Consider the following 25,248-nt stretch of genomic DNA (forward strand, 5'->3'; position numbering starts at 1 on the left):
TGGTGTTAGTGGATGCAATAATAACCCCCGGCACTGATGTCAATAGAAGCAATTATAACTTCCAACACTGGTGCTCAGTAGCAGTGTTATATAACACCTCCAACTGGTGGTCAGTGCAATAGTAGTGACATTTAACCTCCCATTATTGGCAGTCAGTGCAGCAGTGACAATGATGTTTACACCCCAGCCCCTCCTCCCTAGCATCGGTTGTCATTGTAGTCAACCCCCTTATATGATCACATGTTTTTGCACTGCTTTCTCTCCTTCCTCATAAAGCTGGGACTATACTTATACCAGGGTTTCTCAAACACTGCTCCTCTAGAAGTTGCTAGGGGTTCCTTGAGCAATGAGAAATTTCTGACACTTACACCAATGATTTTGGTTAATTATTTCCAATGTCCACAAGTGTAGGGAACATTTATGCCTCTGATCATCACACCAATGTATCATGTGTTATAGATATAATAATTTAGCAGGTGTTCCCCTATTTCCCTCCCTAGTTATTTCATGGGTGCCACTGCTTCCAGAGTGTTGAAAGGCTGACTTATACTGTCAAACACAGATCCCTCCCCTTGACAGAACTGTCTATTTTAGTGCCAGGTGCTAAAATGCAGAGATCTTGTTGGTATCCAGCATCCCACTGCCACTCTGCAAAGTGCATGGGTAGACAGCCCAGCCCAGGACACAGAGAGATGTGTGTTGTGTACAACAGATCTAGAGACATAGATGGTAATAGTTTGCTTAATAAAATTGAAGAGAAGAAAGTATGTTCTTTGTATTTTTGAGGTCCAGTTATACTCCACACCAGCCTTTTTCATCCAGGGTGCTTTGAAGTTCCTTCAAGGGTGCCTTGGAAAAAATGCCTAGAAATTGTATACAAGCTGGCATGTGGACGAAGGCTGCCTTTTTAGTTACACTAAGTCACGGGTTTTCATTGTGCACCATTACAACCTTCTAGCTGCTGGCATCCTAACGATCAATGGCATTAATTGATAAGGAGCGTTGGGGTCACATTAGCTGAGTGATGGAGAAAAACTGAGGGAGAAGAGAAACATTGGAATACTAATCAGAACCAGTTTGCAAAAGTGTATTTGCTTTGAGGAATAAATCATCTCTAGCGTTGGGTGTCCTACTTGGACTTGTGAATGTTGCTGCATTATGTAAAACTATTAGAATATATTTTACATCTTTGAAGAGCAGTGTTGAGAAAAAAATGTCTTGCTGGCTGTTCACTGCATAGTGCTGTGGAAAGAAGAGTGCTGTCGCATGTCGCATGACGTATTTCAAGGCCATGTAACCAGAAGACCTTTAAGGGGCTGTCTCCTGAATGTCTCCCGTTCATTCCAGAACATGTGTTAATTCATGTTGCACCTGAAAAAGGAATGTGCAGAATCCCGAAAGCTTGCATCTGCAATAAGTTAGCAAGTAAAGGTCATCATGTAAACTCCAAATTTCTGCATTAATCGATAGCCAACACTGCAGAACAACCGCATGCTGCACTGAATTACATTTCATACACTTTGGGATGGATTTACTAAAGGCAAATAGACTGGGCACTTTGCAAGTGCAGTTGCTCCAGAGCTTAGTAAATGTGGGGAAACTCTGCTGAGTTCCATTATCCAATCATGTGCAAGCAAAAAAGGCTGTTTTTTTTTTTTTTTTATTATCCTTGCATGTGATTGGGTGTTCTTTTGTATAATGAGCCTTTACCTCATTTACTAAGCTCTGGAGCAATTGCACTTGCAATGTGCACACTGTCTTTGCCTTAACGCCTGGTTCACGCCTATGCATTTTTTTAGTGCATTTTCAGTTTTGCAGAAACACACTACAATCCATTAACCATCTCAATACAGGGCACTTTCACCCCCTTCCTGCCCAAGCCATTTTTGAGCTTTCAGTGCTGTCACATTTTGAATGACAATTGCGCGGTCATGTTACACTGTACCCAATTAAATTTTTATTATTTTTTTTCCCCACAAATAGAGCTTTCTTTTAGTGGTATTTGATCACCTCTGCGGTTTTTATTTTTTGCGCTATAAACAAAAGAAGAGTGACAAGTTTGAAAAAAACACAATATTTTTTACTTTTTGCTATAATAAATATCCAATTTTTTTTTTTTTAAACACATTTTTTCCTCAGTTTAGGCCGATATGTATTCTTCTACATATTTTTGGTTAAAAAAAATTGCAATAAGCATATATTGATTGGTTTGCGCAAAAGTTATAGCGTCTACAAAATAGGGGATAGATTTATAGCATTTTTCTTTTTTTTCTCTTTATTACTACTAATCTGCGATTTTTAACGTGACTGCGATATTGTGGTGGACATATCAGACACTTTTGACACATTTGTGGGACCATTCACATTTATACAGCGATCCGTGCTATAAAAATGCACTGATTACTATATAAATGTGACTGGCAGGGAAGGGGTTAACACTAGGGGGTGAGCAAGTGATTAATTATGTTCCTAGGGAGTGATTCTAACTGTAGGGGGAGGGGACTCACAAGGGGAGGAGACCGATCGGTGTTGCTCTATACTGAGAACACACATCGGTCTCCTCTCCTCTGACAGGACGTGGATCTGTGTGTTTACACACACAGATCCACTGTCCTGCCGTGTTACCAGGGAAATCGCGGGTGCCAGGAGGACATCGCGGCTGCCGGGCACGCACATCGGGTGCCCAGTGACACGGCGGGCGCGCGATTGCCGCCGGCGGCGCGCACGCCCCCTGGTGGGCCACGAAACCGAGGGCGTCATATGACGCCCTCCCAGAACACTGCATTATAAAATGTCTGTCTCTGCAAGGAAACACAGGAAAAAGTTTTTTTTATGTGTCCTATTCACACTGAAATTCAGCCAAGGGCTGCACTAAAATGCAGACATTCAGTATTTTATTGCAGTGCACCATACAGAATCACATGGCACTGTACAGCCCCATTAACGAAGTGTACGTTTTGTACACATCAAATAAAGTTTGCACAAAAAAAAAGGGAGCTGTTTGAGTTGAATCACGCACCATACTGCCCCCTACCGCAGCCAGCAACGGACAGCTGCCGGAGAGGAAAAATCTCTCTGGCAGCTGTCCATTATAGTGTGAACTTAGTAGTAATCAACCCCTTTGTTGCATTTGATGGACCTCACATGAATTACAGGTCAATGAAGCAGATCTTTTTATCCAGCCCATGACAATGCAACTCTTTGATGGGATTAGGGATATCAAAATCAATGAATATTTTCCTGCTCTTAAAAATGCAACACAATGCTTGACAACAAGTCTGAAGTGAATGAACCCATAAATATGATTGACATTCATTCATAAGGAAACATGAAATTTGATTGCAATTCCCAAAGGATAAAAATGTGCTAAATGGGTAAATCATGTCATAAGGAAGTGGTAAAGAACAATAAATTGGTGTCTTGATTACAATTGTTAAAATAAGCTGGTAGAAAAGAGTGGACTATGTTAGGCCCCTTTCACACGGGACGGATCCGTGTTGATCCGCCCCGTGTTTATCCGCTGCTCAGCGGGGATCGCTCCGCTTTCCCCAGCTGAGCAGGCAGATGACAGGGCGGGACCCGCACACTGTGCAGGGACCGCCCTGTCAGATCTCCGCTCTCCCCTATGGGGGATCGGAGGAACACGGACCGTCTGTCCGTGTTCCTCCGATCCGCTCTGCAGACGGATAGAAAAATAGGATTTTCTTCCGTCCGCAGAATCGGACGAGAGCGGAGGCGGACGACATCGGGTGTTAGCGGATGTACATCCGCTGACACCCGCTATCCCATAGGGATGCATGTATGTCCGTATTTCATCCGAAAACGGATGGATGAAATATGGACATACGCTCCGCATGTGTGAAAGGGGCCTTACAAAGGAGCAAATCAACAATTCAAAAAATCTTTAGTAGCAGGCTTGTAGGGGATTATGAAGACTAAAGCTACAACCCCTGGCAAAAATTATGGAATCACCAGTCCCTGAGGATGTTCCTTCAGTTGTTTATTGTTGTAGAAAAAAAGCAGATCACAGACATGGCCAAAAACTAAAGGCAAGCATACTGGTAGACCAAGGAAGACATCAAAGCGTCAAGACAGAAATCCAATCATCCACAGTCCACGATTGCCTTTCCTTAGCCCATTGTAACCTTGTTTTTTTGTGTTTAGGTGTTAGAGATGGCTTTCTTTTAGCTTTTCATGTAAATCCCTTTTCCTTTAGGCGGTTTCTTACAGTTCGGTCACAGATGTTGACTCCAGTTTCCTCCCATTTGTTCTTCATTTGTTTTGTTGTACATTTTCTGTTTTCAAGGCATATTGCTTTAAAGTGGGGTTGCACCCAAAAAAAAAAAAAACTACATGAAAAATCCTAAAAAAAAAATACAAAAAACTTTTGGATATTTTTTTTTTTTTTTACTTACCTCTAAATGCCTGTTGCTAGGGGGTCCCTCGTAGTCTGCCTCTTCCAGTGCCTGGGCTGGTGACATCACTTCCCCCTCGGCACAGGAAGGGCTCAGCTCTGCTCCCTCCCTCCTGTCAATCATCTGGGACCCATTACAGGTCCCAGGTGACTGAGCAGCCAATCACTGCGCGCGGCGCCGCTCGCGCATGCGCAGTGGGTGCCAGGCTGTGAAGCCACAGCCCGGCGCCCATAGTTGCAATGCCGGTGCCGATGAACGGAGGGGGAGACGAGCGGGGCTTCAATCCCCCGCACCGCTGGACCCTGGGACAGGTAAGTGTCCAATTAAAAGTCAGCAGCTGCAGTATTTGTAGCTGCTGACTGTTAATATTTTTATTTTTTTTGATTGGACCTCGGGTGGAACGCCTCTTTAAGTTTTCTGTCTTGACGCTTTGATGTCTTCCTTGGTCTACCAGTATGCTTGCCTTTAACCACCTTCCCATGTTGTTTGTATTTGGTCCATGTTTTAGACACAGCCGACTGTGAACAACCAACATTTTGTGCAACACTGCGTGATGATTTAGGCCTCTTTCACATGGACGATCCGTATGTCCGTTTTTCATCCTTCCGTTTTCGGATGAAAAACGGACATACATTCATCCCTATGGAGCGTCGGATGTCAGCGGTGACATGTCCGCTGACATCCGACCCCGCTCCGATCCGAAAAGTGTAACGGAGGAAAAACCTACTTTTCCATCCGTTTTCGGATCGGATCGGGTGACGACGGACACTACAGTCCGTCGTCATCCGATCCCCCCATAGGGGAGAGCGGCGCTCTGACAGGTCCGTCGCTGCACAGTGTGAAGCGATGCACCTGTCATCTTCCTGCTCAGCGGGGATCGGCGGAGCGATCCCCGCTGAGCCAGCGGATGTTCACGGGGCGGATCATCACTGATCCGCCCCGTGAGAAAGAGGCCTTACCCTCTTTAAGGAGTTTGATAATCCTCTCCTTTTTTTCAGTTGACATCTCTGGTGTTGGAGCCATGCTTCATGTCAGTCCACTTGTTGCAACAGCTCTCCAAGGTGTAATCACTCCTTTTTACCTACATACTAACAAGCAGATTTAATCTGATGCAGGTGTTAGTGTTTGTAATGAAAATTTACAGGGTGATTCCATAATTTTTTCCTCAGAATTGAGTGATTCCATAATTTATTCCCTGTGCTTGTTCTATAAATCTAACTGTTATTGGCCACCACAATTATTTTTCTTGATTTCTTTTAGTGTTTCTTAAAGCCAGAAAGTTGCAATTTGAAATGCCTTTAGTTTTTGGCCATGTCTGTGATCTGCTTTTTTTCTACAACAATAAACAACTGAAGAAACATCCTCAGGGACTGGTGATTCCATAATTTTTGCCAGGGGTTGTATATTACAGCAAGTATTGGGACGCCTGCCTTTACACTGATCTTTAATGGCATCCCAGTCTTACTCCGTAGGGTTTATTACTGAGTTGGCACACCCTTTGCAGCTATAACAGCTTCAACTCTTCTGGGAAGGCTGTCCACAAGGTTTAGGAGTGTGTCTATAGAAATGTTTGACCATTCTTCTAGAAGCGCATTTGTGAGGTCAGGAACTGATGTGGACGAGAAGGCCTGGTTCACAGTCTCCACTCTAATTCATCCCAAAGGTGTTCTTTTGTTTCTTGTAAAAAAAAAAAAAAAGGTGTTCTTTTGGGTTCAGATCAGGACTCTGTGCAGGCCAGTCATGTTCCTCCACCCCAAACTCGCTCATCCATGTCTTTATGGACCTTGCTTTGTGCACTAGTCCAAATCATTTGGTGGAGTGGGATTATAGTGCGGGGTTGTTTTTCAGGGATTGGGCTTGGCCCCTTAGTTCCAGTGAAGTGAACTCCTAAGGCGTCAGCATACCAAGACATTTTGGACAATTTCATGGTCCCAACTTTGTGGGAACAGTTTGAGGATGGCCTGCACGATATGAACTGCACAACTGCGCACCGGTGCACAAAACAAAGTCCAAAAAGATATGAATGAGCGAGCTTGGGGTGGAGGGACTTGATTGGCCTGAACAGAGTCCTGACCTCAACCCGATAGAACACCTCTGGGATGAATTAGAGTGACGACTGTGAGACAGGCCTTCTCGTTCACATCAGTGACTGACCTCACGAATGTGCTTCTGGAAGAATGGTCAAACACTCCTAAACCTTGTGGACAGCCTTCCCAGAAGAGCTGAAGCTGTTATAGCTGCAAAGGGTGGGCCAACTCAATATTGAACCCTACGGACTAAGACTGGGATGCCATTAAAGTTCATAAGTGTGTAAAGGCAGGTGTCCCAATACTTTTGGTAATATAGTACATGTCATTTCTTTCTCGAACATCACGGGACACAGAGCCACAGTAATTACTGATGGGTTATATAGGTATCACTGGTGATTGACTGGCACACCCTATCAGGAAGTTCAACCCCCTATATAATCCCTCCCCCTTGCAGGGATACCTCAGTTTTTACGCCAGTGTCTTAGGTGATGGACGTGTAAAGATGTCCTGTGCTGAGCTCCAAAGGGAATATCCTAAGATCCTATACTGGGGAAAGCCAGGCGAACCGGATCCATTCAAAGTGTCTTTTCATGGCCGAATTGAATGGTACCCGGGCCTCGTGTCCGAAGAAACGAGGTTTTACCCGTAATGCTTCTCTTTTTAGAGAGCTGGACCCCGCAGATCAGAAAATGGCTTTAAACTTCTTAATTTCTGGCGAGGTGCTTTACGGTCCCCGAACTGTTGGACCCCCCTACTGATGGGGGCCCCAGTCTCTGACGTTTTTTTCAAACGGAGCCCACCGTGAGAGGTGAAGATTGGGTCTGTGTAAACAGCACCCTGCGGCTGGATAAGGTAAGAGGAGATTCCACAGAATATTTGAGTTCTAGTGGTTTTTCTCCTTTAAGGTAAATGCATGCTATGCCTATTGTGACCACCGGGGGCTGCCAAGAGCACAAACCTACACATGCTGACTATCTGTCTCAGGTGTTCATTGCTGATTATGTCCCAGCATCTCAAGCAGGCTGCAAACAGGTAAGGTGGAAAGGGGGATTTCTCATGTTTGAATGTTCCCCCCCAGGCTAGAGAGGTAGAGAGGGGCCACAGGGGTCTAGAAAGTGGTTATACCACCCGGGCTCTGCGGCCTAATGGCCACCATCTCTGAAGATAGCCGTTCAGGCAGATCTTGTTACCAGCCTCCCTCCCTCCCCACCCCCCCACCCCCCCACCCCCCCCCCATCCTCAGCCTTTCTCCGGAAGCATGATAGGAGAGTCGGCAGCGCGGGAAGCGCTCGTTTTTTTCAAAACTCGAGGGGGGGGGCGGTAGAGGAGGGGGCGGGACGTCAGCACAGGTGCTTAGACTCCCACTCAGGCCAGCTGCAGGCTATTAGAGGCACTCTGTACAGGTGCACTCAGCTGACGGTCGCATGTAAGGTGGGACACAGGCATTCTCCTAGGCAGCATTTACTGAAGTAACACCAGACTGAGCATTGGGTAGCAAGGCTTTTAGCCAGACTACATCGCTCAGCGGGCAGTGTTCATTTGTATACCTCACACCTTGTTGCTTTGCACTATGGGTAGAAGAGGTTCAAGCACCCCAGGAACCAGAGACACTAGGGGATCTCATTCAGGTTCTGAGGGCCCCCTGTCGGCAGCATCCTCCCCCCCTAAAGATGGGCCAGGGACGGCTAGCCGGGGAGAGCCATCGGGGTCAGGGGCTACACCTGCTTCTGGCACTTCAGCCCCTGTATATATTACACAAGAGGTTTTTTCCTCAACCATTAATGGTCTAGAGGAAAGATTAATGGCCGTGATTACGTCTTCACTCAGTGGAAGAAAACGCACTAGGCTTTCCTCTGTTCCCCAAGACCCTCAGACAGAGGAGCTCTGGGATAAAGGAGATGAATCCCTTTCAGAGGATCGGGATGGGATGGATGATTCCTCTTTGGAGGATTCAGGTGGAGAGGGACCCTCTGCGACTTCCCAAGAGGAGAAGGTCTTAGTGCAGATCCTCACTGGATTGGTCCGCTCCACATTTAAGTTGCCCATACCTGAAACTGCTAAAGAATCCTCTTCTGCTTTGGGGTCACTGAAACCTTTCCAAGCAGCACATGCTTTTCCTGTTCATAATTTACTTGAAAAGCTTATTTATTCTGAGTGGGATCACCCAGACAAACGTTTTTTTTCCGCTGAGAAAGTTTTCAACACTTTATCCGATGGAAGAAAAGTTTATTAAAATGTGGGGAATACCGGCTATTGATGCCGCCATTTCCTCCGTAAATAATAGCCTGACTTGTCCTGTAGACAATGCTCAGATGCTCAGAGATCCTGTAGATAAAAGGATGGAATCCCTATTGAAGGATGTTTTCTCCTTAGCAGGATCAGTGGCCCAACCTGCAGTAGCAGCGATTGGAGTCTGTCAATACTTAAGAGACCATGTTAAGCAGGTCATCAAAGTATTACCTGAACAGCAGGCCCAGGGGTTGGCTAACCTTCCAGCGGCCTTATGCTTTGTGGTTGACGCCATTAGAGATTCTATCGTGCAAACCTCCCGTCTTTCACTGGGGTTGGTGCATATACGTAGAATCCTATGGTTGAAAAATTGGTCAGCCGAAGCACCATGTAAGAAGCTACTGGCTGGGTTTCCATTTCGTGGTGCAAGGTTGTTTGGAGAGGACTTGGATAACTATATCAAGAGAATCTCTTGTGGGAAAAGCACTCTCTTACCTGTCAAGAAGAAGAGTAAGCGTCCCTCTTTCAAACGGACTCTTTCCCCAGCGCCGGGGGCTTCAGCCTCCAGGCAGTCTCGACGGCCGCCTCCATCGGGGTCCAGAGACAAGAGTCAACCCCAGGGACAAAAGAAGTCCTGGGGAAAGAAGCCTACTAGGCAAAACACTAAGACCTCTGCATGAGGGGGCGCCCCCGCTCACTCGAGTGGGGGGAAGACTGCGACAGTTCTCAGAGCTCTGGCAGGAGGACTTCCAGGACAGATGGGTAATCTCCACGGTAACCTTAGGGTACAAGCTGGAGTTTCAGGAATTCCCTTCTCCTCGGTTCCTCAGATCAAATGTTCCCAGAGACCCAGAGAAGAAGCAGTCGCTCCTTCTAGCGTTAGAGCGACTTTTGTCGCAGGAGGTCATTATGATAGTTCCCACAAAGGACCAGGGATTGGGCTTCTATTCCAACCTTTTTACGGTCCAAAAGCCAAATGGGGATGTCAGGCCCATTCTGGACTTAAGGGATCTGAACCGATTCCTAAGGATTCAATCCTTCCGCATGGAATCAATTCGAACAGTAGTTCCCACCCTGCAGGGAGGAGAATTTCTGGCATCAATAGACATCAGAGATGCATATCTGCATGTGCCCATTTTTCCTGCTCATCAGAAGTTTCTGCGCTTCGAGGTAGGAGGGCGCCATTTCCAGTTTGTGGCTCTGCACCTCGAGTGTTCACAAAGATCTTGGCTCCTCCTTTGGCCAGATTAAGGGCTCAGGGTATAGCTGTCATAGCATACCTAGACAACCTGCTCTTGATAGACCGGTCGGTAGCCTCTTTGAAGGGAAACTTGAGGACCACGGTCAGGTATCTAGAACACCTAGGTTGGATCCTCAACTTAGAAAAGTCTTTCCTAAAACCAGTAAGAAGACTGGAGTATTTAGGTCTGATTATAGATACAAGCCAGGAGAAAATATTTCTACCCCAGGCAAAGATCACTGCTTTGAGAGAGCTGATTCTGACAGTAAGGACCAAGAAGGGTCCCTCAGTCCGCCTTTGTATGAGGCTACTAGGGAAGATGGTGTCTTCATTCGAAGCAGTTCCCTATGCTCAGTTTCACTCAAGAATGCTGCAACACAGTATTCTGTCGACCTGGAACAAGAAGGTTCAGGCATTAGACTTTCCGATGCACCTGTCGCATGCGGTGCGTCAGAGCCTCAATTGGTGGCTCATACCCGAAAACCTGCAGAAGGGGAAATCCTTTCTACCGGTTACCTGGACGGTGGTAACAACAGATGCCAGTCTGTCAGGTTGGGGAGCAGTTCTGGAACAGGCTGCGGTCCAAGGGGTATGGTCCAAGACAGAGAGGACCTTACCCATCAACATTCTGGAGATCCGGGCGATACATCTAGCTCTAAAAGCCTGGACTATCAGGCTACAGGGTTGTCCGGTCAGGATCCAGTCCGACAATGCCACAGCAGTGGCTTATGTCAATCATCAGGGAGGCACCCGGAGCCGAGCTGCTCAAAAAGAGGTGAACCAGATCTTAGTCTGGGCAGAGATGCATGTGCCATGCATATCGGCAGTTTTCATCCCGGGAATAGATAATTGGCAGGCGGACTATCTAAGTCGCCAGCAGTTACTTCCAGGGGAATGGTCTCTGCATCCCGACGTCTTTTGGGCCATATGCCAAAGATGGGGGGTTCCAGATGTAGATCTCTTTTCATCCCGATTCAACAAAAAGATAGACAGATTTGTGGCAAGGACAAAAGATCCTCTTGCATGCGGGACGGATGCGTTGGTAATTCCGTGGCATCGGTTCTCACTGATTTACGCATTCCCGCCTATTCTGCTACTACCACGACTCCTTCGCAGGATCAGGCAGGAAAGGAAGTCGGTACTTCTGGTGGCCCCCGCTTGGCCCAGAAGGACTTGGTATGCAGAAATAGTAAGGATGACGGTGGGTTCCTCGTGGACCCTACCGGTACGCCCAGACCTGTTATCTCAAGGTCCAGTGTTCCATCCTGCCTTACAAACGCTAAATTTGACAGTTTGGCTATTGAGACCCACGTTCTGAAGAGTCGTGGGCTCTCAGGTCCTGTCATATCTACCTTGATTAATGCAAGGAAGCCAGCTTCCAGGATGATTTATCATAGAGTCTGGAAGGCTTATATAACCTGGTGTGAATCCAGAGGTTGGCATCCCAGGAAATATGTCATAGGTAGAATCCTTGATTTTCTACAGATGGGATTAGAGATGAAGCTGGCCTTGAGTACCATCAAGGGCCAGGTCTCTGCTTTATCAGTATTATTTCAGCGGCCACTTGCTTCGCATTCTTTGGTCCGAAACTTTATGCAGGGGGTGATGCGTCTTAATCCTCCGGTTAAAGCGCCCCTAAACCCCTGGGACTTGAATTTGGTCCTGGCTGTGTTACAGAAACAGCCTTTTGAACCAATAAGTCAGATTCCTTTGGTCTTGTTGACAAGGAAATTAATTTTTCTGGTGGCCATCTCTTCTGCTAGAAGAGTATCAGAAATAGCAGCTCTTTCCTGTAAGGAGCCTTATTTGATTATACACAAGGATAGAGTGGTACTACGCCCTCATCCTAGTTTTTTACCGAAGGTGGTTTCTGATTTTCATTTAAACCAAGACATTGTTCTACCTTCCTTTTTTCCAGATCCCTGTTCTCCGGAAGAGAGATCTCTACATTCGTTGGATGTAGTAAGAGCAGTTAAGGCCTATCTAGGGGCAACTACTCAGATCCGCAAGACGGATGTTTTGTTTGTGCTGCCAGAGGGTCCCAATAGAGGACAGGCAGCGTCAAAAGCTACCATTTCTAAATGGATTCGACAGTTGATCATTCAAGCTTACGGTTTGAAACAGAAGATTCCTCCGTTTCAGATCAGGGCACATTCCACAAGGGCTATTGGTGCTTCTTGGGCAGTGCATCACCGGGCCTCTATGGCTCAAATCTGCAAGGCCGCAACCTGGTCTTTAGTTCATACATTCACCGGATTCTATCAGGTGGATGTGAGAAGGCATGAGGATATCGCCTTTGGGCGTAGTGTGCTGCAGGCAGCGGTACAGGGTCCTCAGGTCTGATTGCACCCTACTTGGTCGTGGTTCCCCCCCCTCAGGTAGCATTGCTGTGGGACATCCCATCAGTAATTACTGTGGCTCTGTGTCCCGTGATGTTCGAGAAAGAAAATAGGATTTTTTAAAACAGCTTACCTGTAAAATCCTTTTCTTTCGAAGGACATCACGGGACACAGAGGTCCCGCCCCTCTTCTAATACACTATATTGCTTGGCTACAAAACTGAGGTATCCCTGCAAGGGGGAGGGATTATATAGGGGGTTGAACTTCCTGATAGGGTGTGCCAGTGTCCAATCACCAGTGATACCTATATAACCCATCAGTAATTACTGTGGCTCTGTGTCCCGTGATGTCCTTCGAAAGAAAAGGATTTTACAGGTAAGCTGTTTTAAAAAATCCTAATTTTTCAGACTGTAGACAGTGAAGACTTGAGATACCAAATGCAATACAATGCTTGTTGCAGTGAAACTTTGAGATACCAAGGCTCTTCTAAAGTCTTGCTTTATCTTTCATTTGTACTTTTATAAGACACTTGATGGAAACAATCTAGTTATGAAGAATGTATTAAATAAACATGTTTCTTGCTCTTATGGCTATTCCCTACCTGGTTATATAAAGCTACATGACTAATAGTACCACAAGGACAATATGTGATTGTTTCCCTTGGACTTTTATTATTGTAATTAAGAAAATGTGACATAATTCACAGTGGACATAAGAGGTCATGTTATCAGAATTGGGAATGCAGGCAGTTATTATCTTTGTGTCTCTACACAGTATGTTTGTCCCTTTTATAAGACCGTAGTGACTCATGATAAATTAAAAATGATTCTGAATAATGTTTCCCTGTTGATTTGAAATGTTATGTTAACCACAAATTGCATAATGACTTTAAAACACAAGAGCATTCACTCACAGTGGAGTTTGGTATGAAAATATATAATTGAAGACAAATGGCACAATGACTATAAAACACAAGAGCATTCACCCACAGTGGAGTTTGGTATGAAAATATATAATTGAAGACAAATGGCACAATGACTATAAAACACAAGAGCATTCACCCACAGTGGAGTTTGGTATAATTTGAACAAAACAATTACCATATTAACATGCACAATACTTCTATCACCAGCTGTAAGCTCCTCTGATCTGCAGTGTCCCAAGCACAAGGATCGCTGCATGCAGGACCATTGATCTTATAAAATCCTGCACGCTGTCGCTAATCCTGCGATAGGGATAACAGGCGTCATATATAGACTTTACATGGAACACTTTTTATACTATGAACATTGTGTGGAAGTCGGCTATGTTTTTCTAGATGGAAATATGAGTGACAGAAATTCTACTGAAGATCGTGAAAAAACCTCCCTGTCCAAAAGCACAACCATATTCTTGTATATCTTTATACCACTGATTACTTCAGTCATTGTCCTTGGTAACGTTATTGTAATTTTAGCTTTTATTGTTGACAAAAGACTTAGAAACCAAAGTAACTTTTTTCTCCTTAATCTGGCCATCTGTGATTTTCTTATTGGTAAGTCTTATGCTTCCCTTTATAATTTTATACTGAAGTACAGAGATGAATTGGAGGGGCCATCTTTTTATAAATCATGATAGAAACTCATGTACTAAATTAAATACATCTTCTAACAATTTTACAAACACACTGAAATAGTGACACAAGTATTGCATTTCATTTAAATAATGCCACTATTTTTTTTTTTGTTTAATCTTTTTTTATTAATCAAACAATAGTAGCAGTTCACAAAGATGTGTAACAACGTTATATGCATATAAGTATAATGCCCTGTACACACGATAGGATTTTCCAATGGAAAATGTGTGATAGGACCTTGTTGTCGGAAATTCCGACCGTGTGTGGGCTCCATCACACATTTTCCATAGGAATTTCCGACACACAAAGTTTGAGAGCTTGCTATAAAATTTTCCAACAACAAAATCCGTTGTCGGAAATTACAATCGTGTGTACACAAATCCGACGCACAAAGTGCGATGCATGCTCAGAATAAATTAAGAGACGAAAGCTACTGGCTACTGCCCCGTTTATAGTCCCGACATATGTGTTTTACGTCACCGTGTTCAGAACGATCAGATTTTCCGACAACTTTGTGTGACCGTGTGTATGCAAGACAAGTTTGAGCCAACATCCGTCGGAAAAAATCCTAGGATTTTGTTTTCGGAATGTCGAATCAATGTCCGACCGTGTGTACAGGGCATAACAGGTATACTGTCCAAAGACACACAGGGTCGATAACACAGGTAATATACAGCAAGCAGTTTTGTACATTGACCTGGGTCCGGGATGATGTGTAACAATTGGATGCATATTAACAGTAAGGCAACTAGACAAATGGTAGATAATTTTGAGGGGGATAAAGGAGAGAGGAGAGGGAAGGTAGTAAGGGGTTGAGAGCGAAGGAGGGGTAAGATGAAGGCAAAAGTGGGGGTGGAAAGCAGAAGAAAGGAGGGTTAAGGTGGAAAAATGCTGGTAGGCGATGTACCATATAAAACAACTTAACACAGGCTACGTACTAGTATAGCATTACTTTTGGCTAGAGCTACTTCTATATGTCCATGCATCATTTGGATACGGGAGGGGGAGTTTGTTGTGCGGGTCCATGAGACACATACATGATGGTCTTGCAGGTAGTGGAACTTTTGAATTCTGTCCATTGGGCCCAGATTGTGGTATGACGCTTAAGTTTGTCTCTGGCTATAAAGGTAAGTTCTTCCATAAGACAGGTATTTTCCACCGCCTTTATCCAATTTTCCAAGGAAGGAGCAACAGATTGACCCCAAATGGCCGGGATGAGCGCTTTAGCAGCGTTTAGCAGGTGTGGTGTAAGAGAACATTTGAAGGAGCCAACTGTTTATGCAACAGTATAGTCCATGGATCCATGGGTATGGTTACTCATTATTTGATTGATAAGTTGGATGATGTTTGTCCAGAAAGGTTGGATAACTGGGCATGACCACCAGATATGTGCGTGAGATGCTGTATTCCCACAATTCCTCCAGCACAACAGGGAACTGGAGGGGAACATACTGTGTAGCTTAACCGGGGTATAGTGCCACCTTGTCAGCAGCTTGTAGTTCATTTCAGCTGTTTTAGAGGAAGTAGAGGAGACATGAACCAGCTGTAGGATTTTGTCTCTCTGGTCATCATTGATATTAGATTGTAAGACTCCCATTTGTTGAGATATTCCGGATAGGAAGGGTTATGTAGTTGTATGATAGAATTGTGAAATACAATGGAGAGGTGGATCTTTATGCAAGAATATATATTCAATTGGTGTAAGCTCCTGCGTATTCCGTATTGGGCGAGGTAGGGAGCGGACGAATTGCTGTATTTGTTTGTATCTCCATTTGTCCATGAAGGTGATCTGTTTGGAATCCAATATATCGGATAGAGGTCTGAGGTTATTTGATTGAATTAGATGGTGAAGGAGAAGAGGGTCTTGCTTTACCAGGATTTAAAGCCACTATCCATGTGGCCAGGGAGAAAGAAGTCATGGTTCAGAATCGGTAGTAGAGGTGAGTTGTACCTCCAAGAGAATTTTCTATGCATAGAGTCCCAAACTGCAAGCGTGGAGGTAGTTAGCGGTGAGGTGTTGGGTGAGAGGGTTCTGGAGGACCAGGGGATCCATGGTGTGATAGACAGGTCAGAATCACACAGATCCTGTTCCAGTTGAACTCATAGCTTACTATTACTCGCATATTTCCAATTGGCTATCCTAGAGAACATAATGGCTTGATAGTACGCCTTAAAGTTTGGAAGGGCAAGACCACCCGTACTTTTGGAACGGAAAAGGGTCGTTCGGGAGATCCTAGGGTGTCTGCCCTTCCAAACAAAGTGGGACACCATGGTTTGTAAAATGGAGAAGAACCCTATACGCACACCCAGAGGCAACATTTGAAAGATGAAGAGCACTCGGGGAAGAATGTTCATCTTAATGACATTTATTTTACCCAACCAGGAGTGTAGGAGGGAGGACCATTGTCTTAAGTCCAACTTAATATTGTTGAGTAGAGGAATGTAGTTGCATCTAAAAAGAGAGTGGAGATTAGGTGTGAGATGGATACCCAGGTATTTTAGAGTGTTTGACTTTCAATGAAAAGGGAATTGTGGTTTTAATCGTATAGCGAAAGAATTAGGTATATTAATATTGAGAATTTCTGATTTGGATAAATTTATTTTGAAATTAGAAAGTGTTTGGAAGGATGACATAATATTCGGAAGGGAGATATGTGGCTGTTGGATGTAAAAGAGAATATCATCCGCGTATGCAGCGTACTTGTGTATTCTAGTGCCCACTTTAATTCCATGAATGCTATTGTTGTGCCTGATATGTGCTAAGAAAGGTTCAAGGGAAATGGCGAACAATAAAGAGGATAGAGGGTATCCCTGCCTAGTTCCATTGTGTAGTGTTATGGTGTCACTCAGCGTAACGTTTATTCGGATTTGGGCCGTTGGGTGTAAATACAGGGAGGAGATGCGACAGAACATTTTAGGGCCAAGACCAAAAATGTGAACGTTGCCTTAAGGAAGTCCCAGTCCACCCTGTCAAAAGATTTTTCAGCATCAGTAGATAAGAGAAGGGTGGACTGGGAGCACCTCCGGACGTGGTGAATGAGTGAGAGGGTACGTAGAGAATTGTCCCTGGCCTCTCTGGTTGGGATGAATCCAGTTTGATCTGCCGAGATCCAGTTAGGGAGAAGAGGTAAGAGTCTGGTGGACATGACTTTAGCAATAAGCTTGATGTCTAGGTTCAGTAGGGATATGGGGCAGTAGCTGCCACAGAGAGTAGGGTCCTTACCAGGTTTGGGAATAATAGTGATATGGGCTGACAGAGATTCTGGGTGGTATCCCGAGGTTTTGGAAATAGAGTTAGCATAAGATGTAAGTCTGGGTACTAGTATGTCATTAAAGGTCTTATAATACTTTGCAGTATAACTGTCTGGGCCAGGTGCTTTACCCGACGGAGTATTTTTGAGCGCTGCTTGAAACTCTTCCATTGTGAAGTCAGACTCCAACTGATTGAGAGTTTTGCGGGATAATTTAGGTAAGTTAGCTTGTTTCAGGTAGGTTAGGATACATGAACGTTTCTCTGATGGAATGAGAGTATCTAAGGCCCCTTTGACATTGTAAAGGTCAGTGTAATACTCCTGAAACGCTTTGGCAATTTGAGGGGATTTGTGAGCTATTTCTCCCGAGGAGAATTTGACTTTAGAGATAAAGGAAGCTGATTTCTTCGCTTGGATGGAGCGTGCCAGTTGCTTGCCTGGTTTGTCACCCCATTCATATAGTTTTCGGGAGAAAATTTGAAAGTGTCTTTTTGTTTGAGAGTTTAGTAATAGTTTAAGTTCTTCTTTTTTCTGCATTAGGGCTTCTAGATGTGATTTATGTAGGGATAGTTTGTGCTGTCTGTCAAGGTCTGCTATTTGCTGCATTAAGTCATTAAGTTGCTGGCCCTGTTCTCTCTTCCTCCTAGTACCTAACTCAATAAGTTTACCCCTCATCGTGGCCTTATGTGCTTACAAAAGCAGAGAGAGAGTTGTGTTTGAGGACCCATTCTCTGCAAAGTATTGTTTCAGGGCGATGGCCGAAGTGGATGAGTCAACCGGGTTAGACAGGAGGGAGTCGTTGAGCTTCCAATTGGTGGAGCGTCTGGGTAGAGAGGGGATAGATATCCTGATAGAAACCGGGACATGGTCAGATAATGAGGCCATACCTATTGATGCTGATTTCAAGAGGGGTAGGTGGAAGTGATCAAGGAAGATGTTATCAATTCTAGAATAAGAGTGGTGTGTTTTAGAGTATAGGGAGTAGTCCTTATCTTTGGGATGGAGTGTACGCCAGGCATCAATTAGCTGGAGTTCGTACAGTCTTTTCTTAATGAAAGCTAGGCATTTGTATGGCATGTTGGAACGACAATGAGACGTGTCTAAGATAGGGTCCAGCGGCATATTACGGACGATAAATGTTTGCCAGTGTACATTGGGTGTTACCTATAGAGCCCCTCAAGAACAAAAACCTACCATGGGTATCTGACATCATCTCCTTAAACTGAAAGGACACATTTCCACTGAACCCAATGGCAACACCTTTGGCTTTATTTGTGTCTGAAAGACTATAATACCATTTTGGGAAATGAGGAGAGGAAAGTCTAACCGGAGTAGTGTGTGTAAGATGCGTTTCTTGGAGAAACGCAATGGAGCCGGAGGCTTGTTTTAATTCCCTTAGCACTTGGTGTCGTTTGGTTGCATGGTTTAAACCCCTGACATTGTAGGAGATAATGTTTAAAGTAGCCATTGGGAGATTGGAATGTGCATCTCTAGCCTGTGGTGCTATCTGTACAAATAATGCCACTATTAAAATAAGAATTTGCAAATGTTGATTGTATATTTTTATCCACTTTATCTACCCATATCTGTTTGTTGTTTTTGGATTTTTGGCAGCGCAGGGTCTGGTATGAAAAATTTACAAAAGAAACATGGAGCTTTAGCTGTCCTCTCTTTCTGAAAATGCTGGTTGCCTGTCATGTTGATCTTCATTGATTTCTAAGATACTGGAACAGGAAAACCAATCACAAACCCTGTTTTAACTACTTCAGTACCGGGCACTTTCACCCCCTTCCTGCCCAGGCCAATTTTCAGCTTTCATTGCTTGCACACTTTGAATGACAATTGTGCGGTCATGCAACACTGTACCCATATGAAATTTTTTATAATTTTTCACACAAATAGAGCTTTCTTTTAGTGATATTTTAGTCTGTAGGAAAGTTATAGAGTCCACAAACTATGGTATATATCTGAAAAGTGATAAATCCTGATATACTGATGGCCTATCTCAATTCTTGAGACCCGAAAACACCAGGACAGAAAAAATATCCCCCAAACAGGGGCGGACTGACCATTCGGGCACTCAGGCACTGCCCGAGGGCCCCATGCCACTAAGGGGCCCCATCAGGGTTGCCAGCCTCAATAAAACCAGGGACAGTATGTAAAAATCTGTGTTTTTTAAAAAATCCCAAGATTATAGCTGCCCTGCCTCTCCAGTACCTTTTCAGTGTGTATACTGTGTGGCCCCTTAATCTATTGCCTGGGAGCCCCATAATCTCCTATTGCCTGGGGGCCCCATAATCTCCTATTGCCCGGGGGGCCCCATAATCTTCTTCTATTGCCCGGGGGCCCCATAATCTTCTCCTATTGCCCGGGGGCCCCATGAGTTGTCAGTCCGCCCCTGCCCCCAAATGACCCCTTTTCAGAAAGTAGACAGTTTCAAGGTATTTAGTAAGAGGCATGGCAAGTTTTTTGAAGTTGTAATTTTTTGTCACTGTGACAGACCTAGCCAGGACAGAGGCTTTTGGAGGGGACTGAATGCTAGCCTCTTGCACACCAATCATGGGCCCTGGCATTTGGGGGAATGGTGCTCTCTGTGAGCTGTATGCCTGGGGACCCTGGAGGTGGTGTTACTTTGGATTCAGGTCCATGTCCCCCCAAGACACACAGACTCTGGGAACCCTTTATATGCCATATTAGAATAGTGACTGATTCATACTATTGGGACTCATACTGTTAGATGCTAATGTCATTAACTCCAGCCACCTGTCTGTTGTCTTCTATAATGTGTTTATTGTAAATGAGTCTAGTGTGGGCTCTAAGAGTCTTTCACCCATTGTTGTTTGTGTTAATAAACTCTGCTACTGTGTGAAGCTCGGTGACCACAAGTCTGTCCTAAAGGTCATGTCTCTGAGTCACCTAGTCTGGGTAAAGGATTAGATAATTAGCTCATGTTAATTAGGTTTCTGGTTACAGTTTGTATTGTCATCCTGCTGCATATATTTGTGTGAAATCTCAATTAAAGGAGGCTATTTCTGATGTACTCCAAGACTAGTGTTGTCTGGTTCTTGGGGGTTCCTATAGCCAAATCCATTGGACTCCTGTTCCAGGACTTAGAAAACGGTATACTGACGGAAGCACTCAAGCGGAGTGTGGGACGTTCCGTCACAGTCACAATTTTTTTGGAAAATAAGTAAATTTAAAAATTTAAAAAACCACCATTGCAGTACAGTCTTATCATATAACTGATGACAGTATGTATATAATATTTTGTTTTCTTTTCTTTACTTTTTTTTTTTTTTTTTTAACACACTGTGACCAGAGCAATACAGAGGTACCATACTAACTTTGCACTACTCTGGGGAAGTGATCAAGATTTTTTTTTCACATTATGATTGTTTATACTAGTGAATTTAATTGGTATAATCAACCATTTTTACTGAATGAAACTGATTTATTCAGTGTGTATTGTTGTTAGCTGTGATTGGCCACAGCTAATCACATGGTACAGATGGGCTGTGATTGGCCCTGTCTGTACCAAGTGATCACTGTGACCAAAAACAGCTAGCCATGCAATTGTCCACAATGAATGGCATGACTCAAAGCCATTCATTGTTTACAATTGTCACGTCATCTGCTGTGATTGATAACAGCGATCACATGGTACTGGCAGCAGTCATCACATGTGTCTGGTGGACATAGCCGGGGCCAGATCATACCGCAACGTGGTCCGTTCTGGGAGGACGTCATATGACCTTTTGCTAAATATAGCAGATTGGCATAAAACTCATTTCAATCCACCATCAACTATAAAATGTAAGCACCTGCATGATATTCATTTAATTGTTTAGGTTTATGCCAATTTTACATAGTATAGGTACATTTAAATAAGGTTATACAGAATTGTACAATCCAAATGTAGTATGTATGGGCACCCTTAGCCCTGGTTCACACCAGTGCAGTTTTGAAATTGCGCTAATTCAGTGTGATTTCAAAGCATATCAGTGTGATTTGGATCTCTAATTTCATTTCGGCTTGCTTCATTTACCAGAAGTCAATGCGAGTCACAATGAAATCGCAGAAAAGTAGTGCAGTAGCCTTTTTCAAAATTGCTGTGACTTGAGTTGCAATGATTTGAATGGTTCCATTGCTGAAAATGGGGTGCAACTTGTCATGTGACTTGTGAAATCACACGACAAATCACATTGGTGTGAACGAGGGCTTAGCGTTCTCAGCAGATATAGGTCATTTGCACTTGTTTTATTTTCTGTTCAGTATTTTATATAATGCTTGTTCAACTTTTTTTACTTTGCATTTTGAGATTAGTGTATTTGCAAATTGCATCATTTATAACATTTCTTGTATTTACAAGGAGCATTCTGTATACCCGTGAGTGCGTCATTCATCATAACTGGCACGTGGACACTTGGTGACTTCCTCTGCAAGGTTTGGTTAATAGCAGACAACCTCATGTGTACCGCTTCTGTGTTTAATATTGTTCTCATCAGTTATGACAGGTTTTTGTCTATTACCCTAGCAGTAAGTATTTATGTTTTTTTATTAAAATACAAAGCTCGGTGGAGCAATTATCTAAAATCCTAATAGCATCCTACATCTCTATCTACTCTATGCTCCTATATCTATCTATACCTCTCTCTCTCCCTCTCTAAACTACAGCACACTGTTTGCGGTAGAACGACCCCTTCAGTGAGAATGTCACGCATGCAGGGACTTTTGACTGCATGCTAGAGGGAGCTACTGTATTAGAGTGGCAGGGGGCACCTGGCAATGCATCTTAGTCGCTGTTGGGCAAAGTGGTATCCTGCCTGACAGTGACTGCATAGTTCTATAGATGAATAACCCTGAACAGCAGTTTGAGGATGGGGGTTCCAAACCAGTGACAATGATGGAAAAATGTTCCTGCTACTGATATCAACAATCAGGCACTACTCTTACTGATGGGTCCAATAAGGGAGTATCATTCCTATCTGATTGCTGGGACATTTATTATACCCACTGATACTGGGGCATTATTTACTTCTACTGATTACTAATGCTAGAGATTTTTTTCACTCCCACAGACTCCCAACACAAGGGCATCCCACTACCCACTATCATCAATGCAGGGTCCTTTTGTAATCCCACTAACATCTGGTGCCAAGTAATATTATTCTGTTCATACTGGCCACAGTTGGGGACCCTAACAGTCTGACAGATCGTGAACTGTCCCTTTGATTATAAGTTAAATCAAGCCTTATAGCCTATGTGAGTTAGAAAGTGGACACTACTCAGCACTTATAGTAGGACATTGAGTACATGCAATTGACTACCATGCACCAACCTATAATTAATAATTAAACCGTAATACTAAGCCATCCTGCTGTGTACCACATCCCCTTATAACACATTCAAAACACAGAGAAATCTTTTAGCTTTACTGGTACTTTAAAGATAACAACCAAATAATTGTTTTAACCACTTAAGGACCAAGCCTCTTTCTGAGATTTGGTGTTTTCAAGTTAAAAACAGTTTTTTTGCTAGAAAATTACTTAGAACCCCCAAACATTATTATTTTTTTTTAACGGGAGGGGGGGCTCTCTCCCGCCGCCGATAAAAGTGATCTTGCGGCAAATCCGCTGCAGAGAGCACTTTTATCGTGAAGCGGACCGCTCGCTGAAAAAGAGGATACCGGGGTTTTGGCGGCTAGCTGCTGCCATAACAACGATACTCCTCTTCAAAGTAGCAATGTAAAACGACTGTGGGCGGTCCGTAAGTGGTTAAAATCAACATTTTTATTACATGATTAAAATCACATACAGAGTCATAAAAAAAACATACAGGGAATCCCCCCACAAATATTTGGTCATGCCTAATAAGATATTTTACATTCCTTTTTATTATCTTCCAAAGTTTATCTTTTTTTTATCTTTTTATTATCTTTCAAAGTTCAGTAATCCATAGAGGTCAATGCGTTTCATGACAATGTTTCCTCAGGACCTTCATTTTGTGGGCACAGTAACACTTTTTTTCAAGTTAGTCCACCTCACACTCGCTCATCCATGTTTTTTTGGACCTTCCTTTGTGCACTGTTGCGTAGTCATGTTGGCACAGGAGGGACCAACCACAAACTGTTCCCACAAAGTTGAAAGCATGAAATTGTCCATAATGTCTTGGTATGCTGATGCCTTAAGAGTTCCCTTCATTGGAACTAAGAGGCCAAGCCCAACCCCTGAAAAACAACCCACACCATAATCCCGCCTCCACCAAATGATTTGGACCAGTGCACAAAGCAAGGACATGGATGAGCAAGTTTGCGGTGGAGAAACTTGACTGGCCTGCACCAAGTCTTGATCTCAACCAGACTGAGAGCCAAGCCTTCTCGTTCACATCAGTGCCTGACCTCACAAATGCGTTCCTGGAAAAATGGTCAAACATTCCCATAGCCACACTCCTAAACATTGTGGGCAGCCTACCCAGAAGAGTTGAAGCTGTTATAGCTGCAAAGGGTGGGCCAACTCAATATTGAATCCTACAGACTAAGACTGGGATGCCATTAAAGTGCATATGCGTATAAAGGCAGGTGTCCCAATACTTTTGGTAATATAGTGTATATTGACATTGCAATAATATACAGTATATCCTTCATGTATGCAATTCTTTAGCGGTAAATAGTGATTATAACGCTGCACTGTTTTTCGTTATAATACTGAAAGGTTAACTGGCTCTTGTCTAATTTGGCCCTAGTATTTATTCATGTGAGGTATGTATATCTTGTAAGGTAATTGAGGGCTTGGACTGATAGGAATATACAAAATACATAAAGTGCTGCATAAATTGATGGCTCTATATAAATTCCTATAATACATAAATAATTCGCTTTGTGAACATACTCTAAATAGTTGATAGCTGATGCTTAAATTATTGTGAGAGCAACAAACATAATCCTTTTTTGTCCTCATGTTGTCTAGGTGACATATCGTTATCAACAAAACAACCATAGGCAGACTGTTGTGAAGATGGGCACAGTCTGGGTGCTGTCCTTCCTTCTCTACAGTCCAGCTATTATCATCTGGGATTATGTGTATGGTGAGAGCAACATTCCTGAAGGCCAGTGTTTAGCGGGATATTACTACAACTGGCACTTTCTTCTTGGGGCATCAACTTTTGACTTCATTCTTCCACTGATAAGCATTTCATTTTTTAACATCAGCATATACTGGAACATAAAACTACGAACTAGAAAAAGAAGTCCAGTTCTTTCTACACATATGAATCTACCACATGACATAAGAGCATCCATAGACATGGCTGTTGTGAGTAACAATTTGGGCAAAAGAGAAAACAAGAGTCAAACACAAAATAAAGTGCTTGAAGCATCTGTAAATTTCCAGAGCACCTCTTCAGAAAGTGGAAACTCAAGTAACCATGCTGCCAAACTTTCTAGGGATAAGAAAGTGGCAAAGTCACTGTCTGTTCTTGTCTGTGTATTTGTGTTTTGTTGGGCCCCATACACATTTCTTCAGACTATCCGTGCAGCTTGTCATGATGAATGTGTTGACTCCTACTGGAACCAAGTTACAAGTTGGTTGTTGTGGATTAACTCTTCAGTGAATCCAATTATCTATCCTTTGTGCCACAAAAACTTTAGAGACGCTTTTGTTAAATTATCTCAAATGTGCAGATTTAAATTGATGACTTTTAATAAACATTAAATTTTCCTTTACATTATTTAGTTCCAGTGCAATTTTCTCTTAATATATTCCAACATTGTTTATAGTGCGTTGTTAATAAAATGTATATAAAATTACCCTGTGATAAAATAGTGTAATTTGCTGTCAGAACACTGATGTAAAGACTCGTGACTGGCTATGAGGTCACCTACTGTTTTTATTATACTGTACATATCGAGCCGAGTGCTTCATATTTCTTTTGTGACATTTGTTAAAAATGTTGTTTCTAGTTCACTTATGTACTTTAATTAAAGAATTAGTAACCATTACCTTTGTATAACAAATTTTCATTGCTTCCTAATATAAATTATAACTTGAAGTATTGACTCTGCCCGTCATTCAACCCAGAAGATGTGAAATGGATCCCCATGTTTTAGTTGTGATCTCTGTCCCTGCTGAAGA

The 25,248-nt window shown here is 43.4% G+C and overlaps 1 protein-coding gene across 1 annotated transcript; it reads left to right on the plus strand.

Annotated features, from left to right (window-relative positions):
• Positions 1-13,468: 13,468 nt before the first annotated feature.
• Positions 13,469-24,828, plus strand: LOC141146054 (histamine H3 receptor-like). The gene is made up of 3 exons (XM_073632815.1): positions 13,469-13,787; positions 21,489-21,655; positions 24,085-24,828. Exons 1-3 carry the CDS (start codon positions 13,517-13,519, stop codon positions 24,826-24,828), a joined length of 1,182 nt encoding a protein of 393 aa, XP_073488916.1. The 5' UTR covers positions 13,469-13,516.
• The last annotated feature ends 420 nt before the right edge of the window (positions 24,829-25,248 follow it).

Source organism: Aquarana catesbeiana, linkage group LG05 (assembly GCF_042186555.1).
Source record: "Aquarana catesbeiana isolate 2022-GZ linkage group LG05, ASM4218655v1, whole genome shotgun sequence".
NCBI classification, from domain to species: Eukaryota; Metazoa; Chordata; class Amphibia; order Anura; family Ranidae; genus Aquarana; species Aquarana catesbeiana.

What these genes read in the sequence shown, in the direction of transcription:
- LOC141146054 (XM_073632815.1), top strand. Translation starts at nt 13,517, where the DNA reads ATGGAACACTTTTTATACTATGAACATTGTGTGGAAGTCGGCTATGTT. An exon ending in CATCTGTGATTTTCTTATTG is followed by an intron (nt 13,788 to 21,488) that starts GTAAGTCTTATG and finishes TGTATTTACAAG; the next exon opens with GAGCATTCTGTATACCCGTG. An exon ending in TTTTGTCTATTACCCTAGCA is followed by an intron (nt 21,656 to 24,084) that starts GTAAGTATTTAT and finishes CATGTTGTCTAG; the next exon opens with GTGACATATCGTTATCAACA.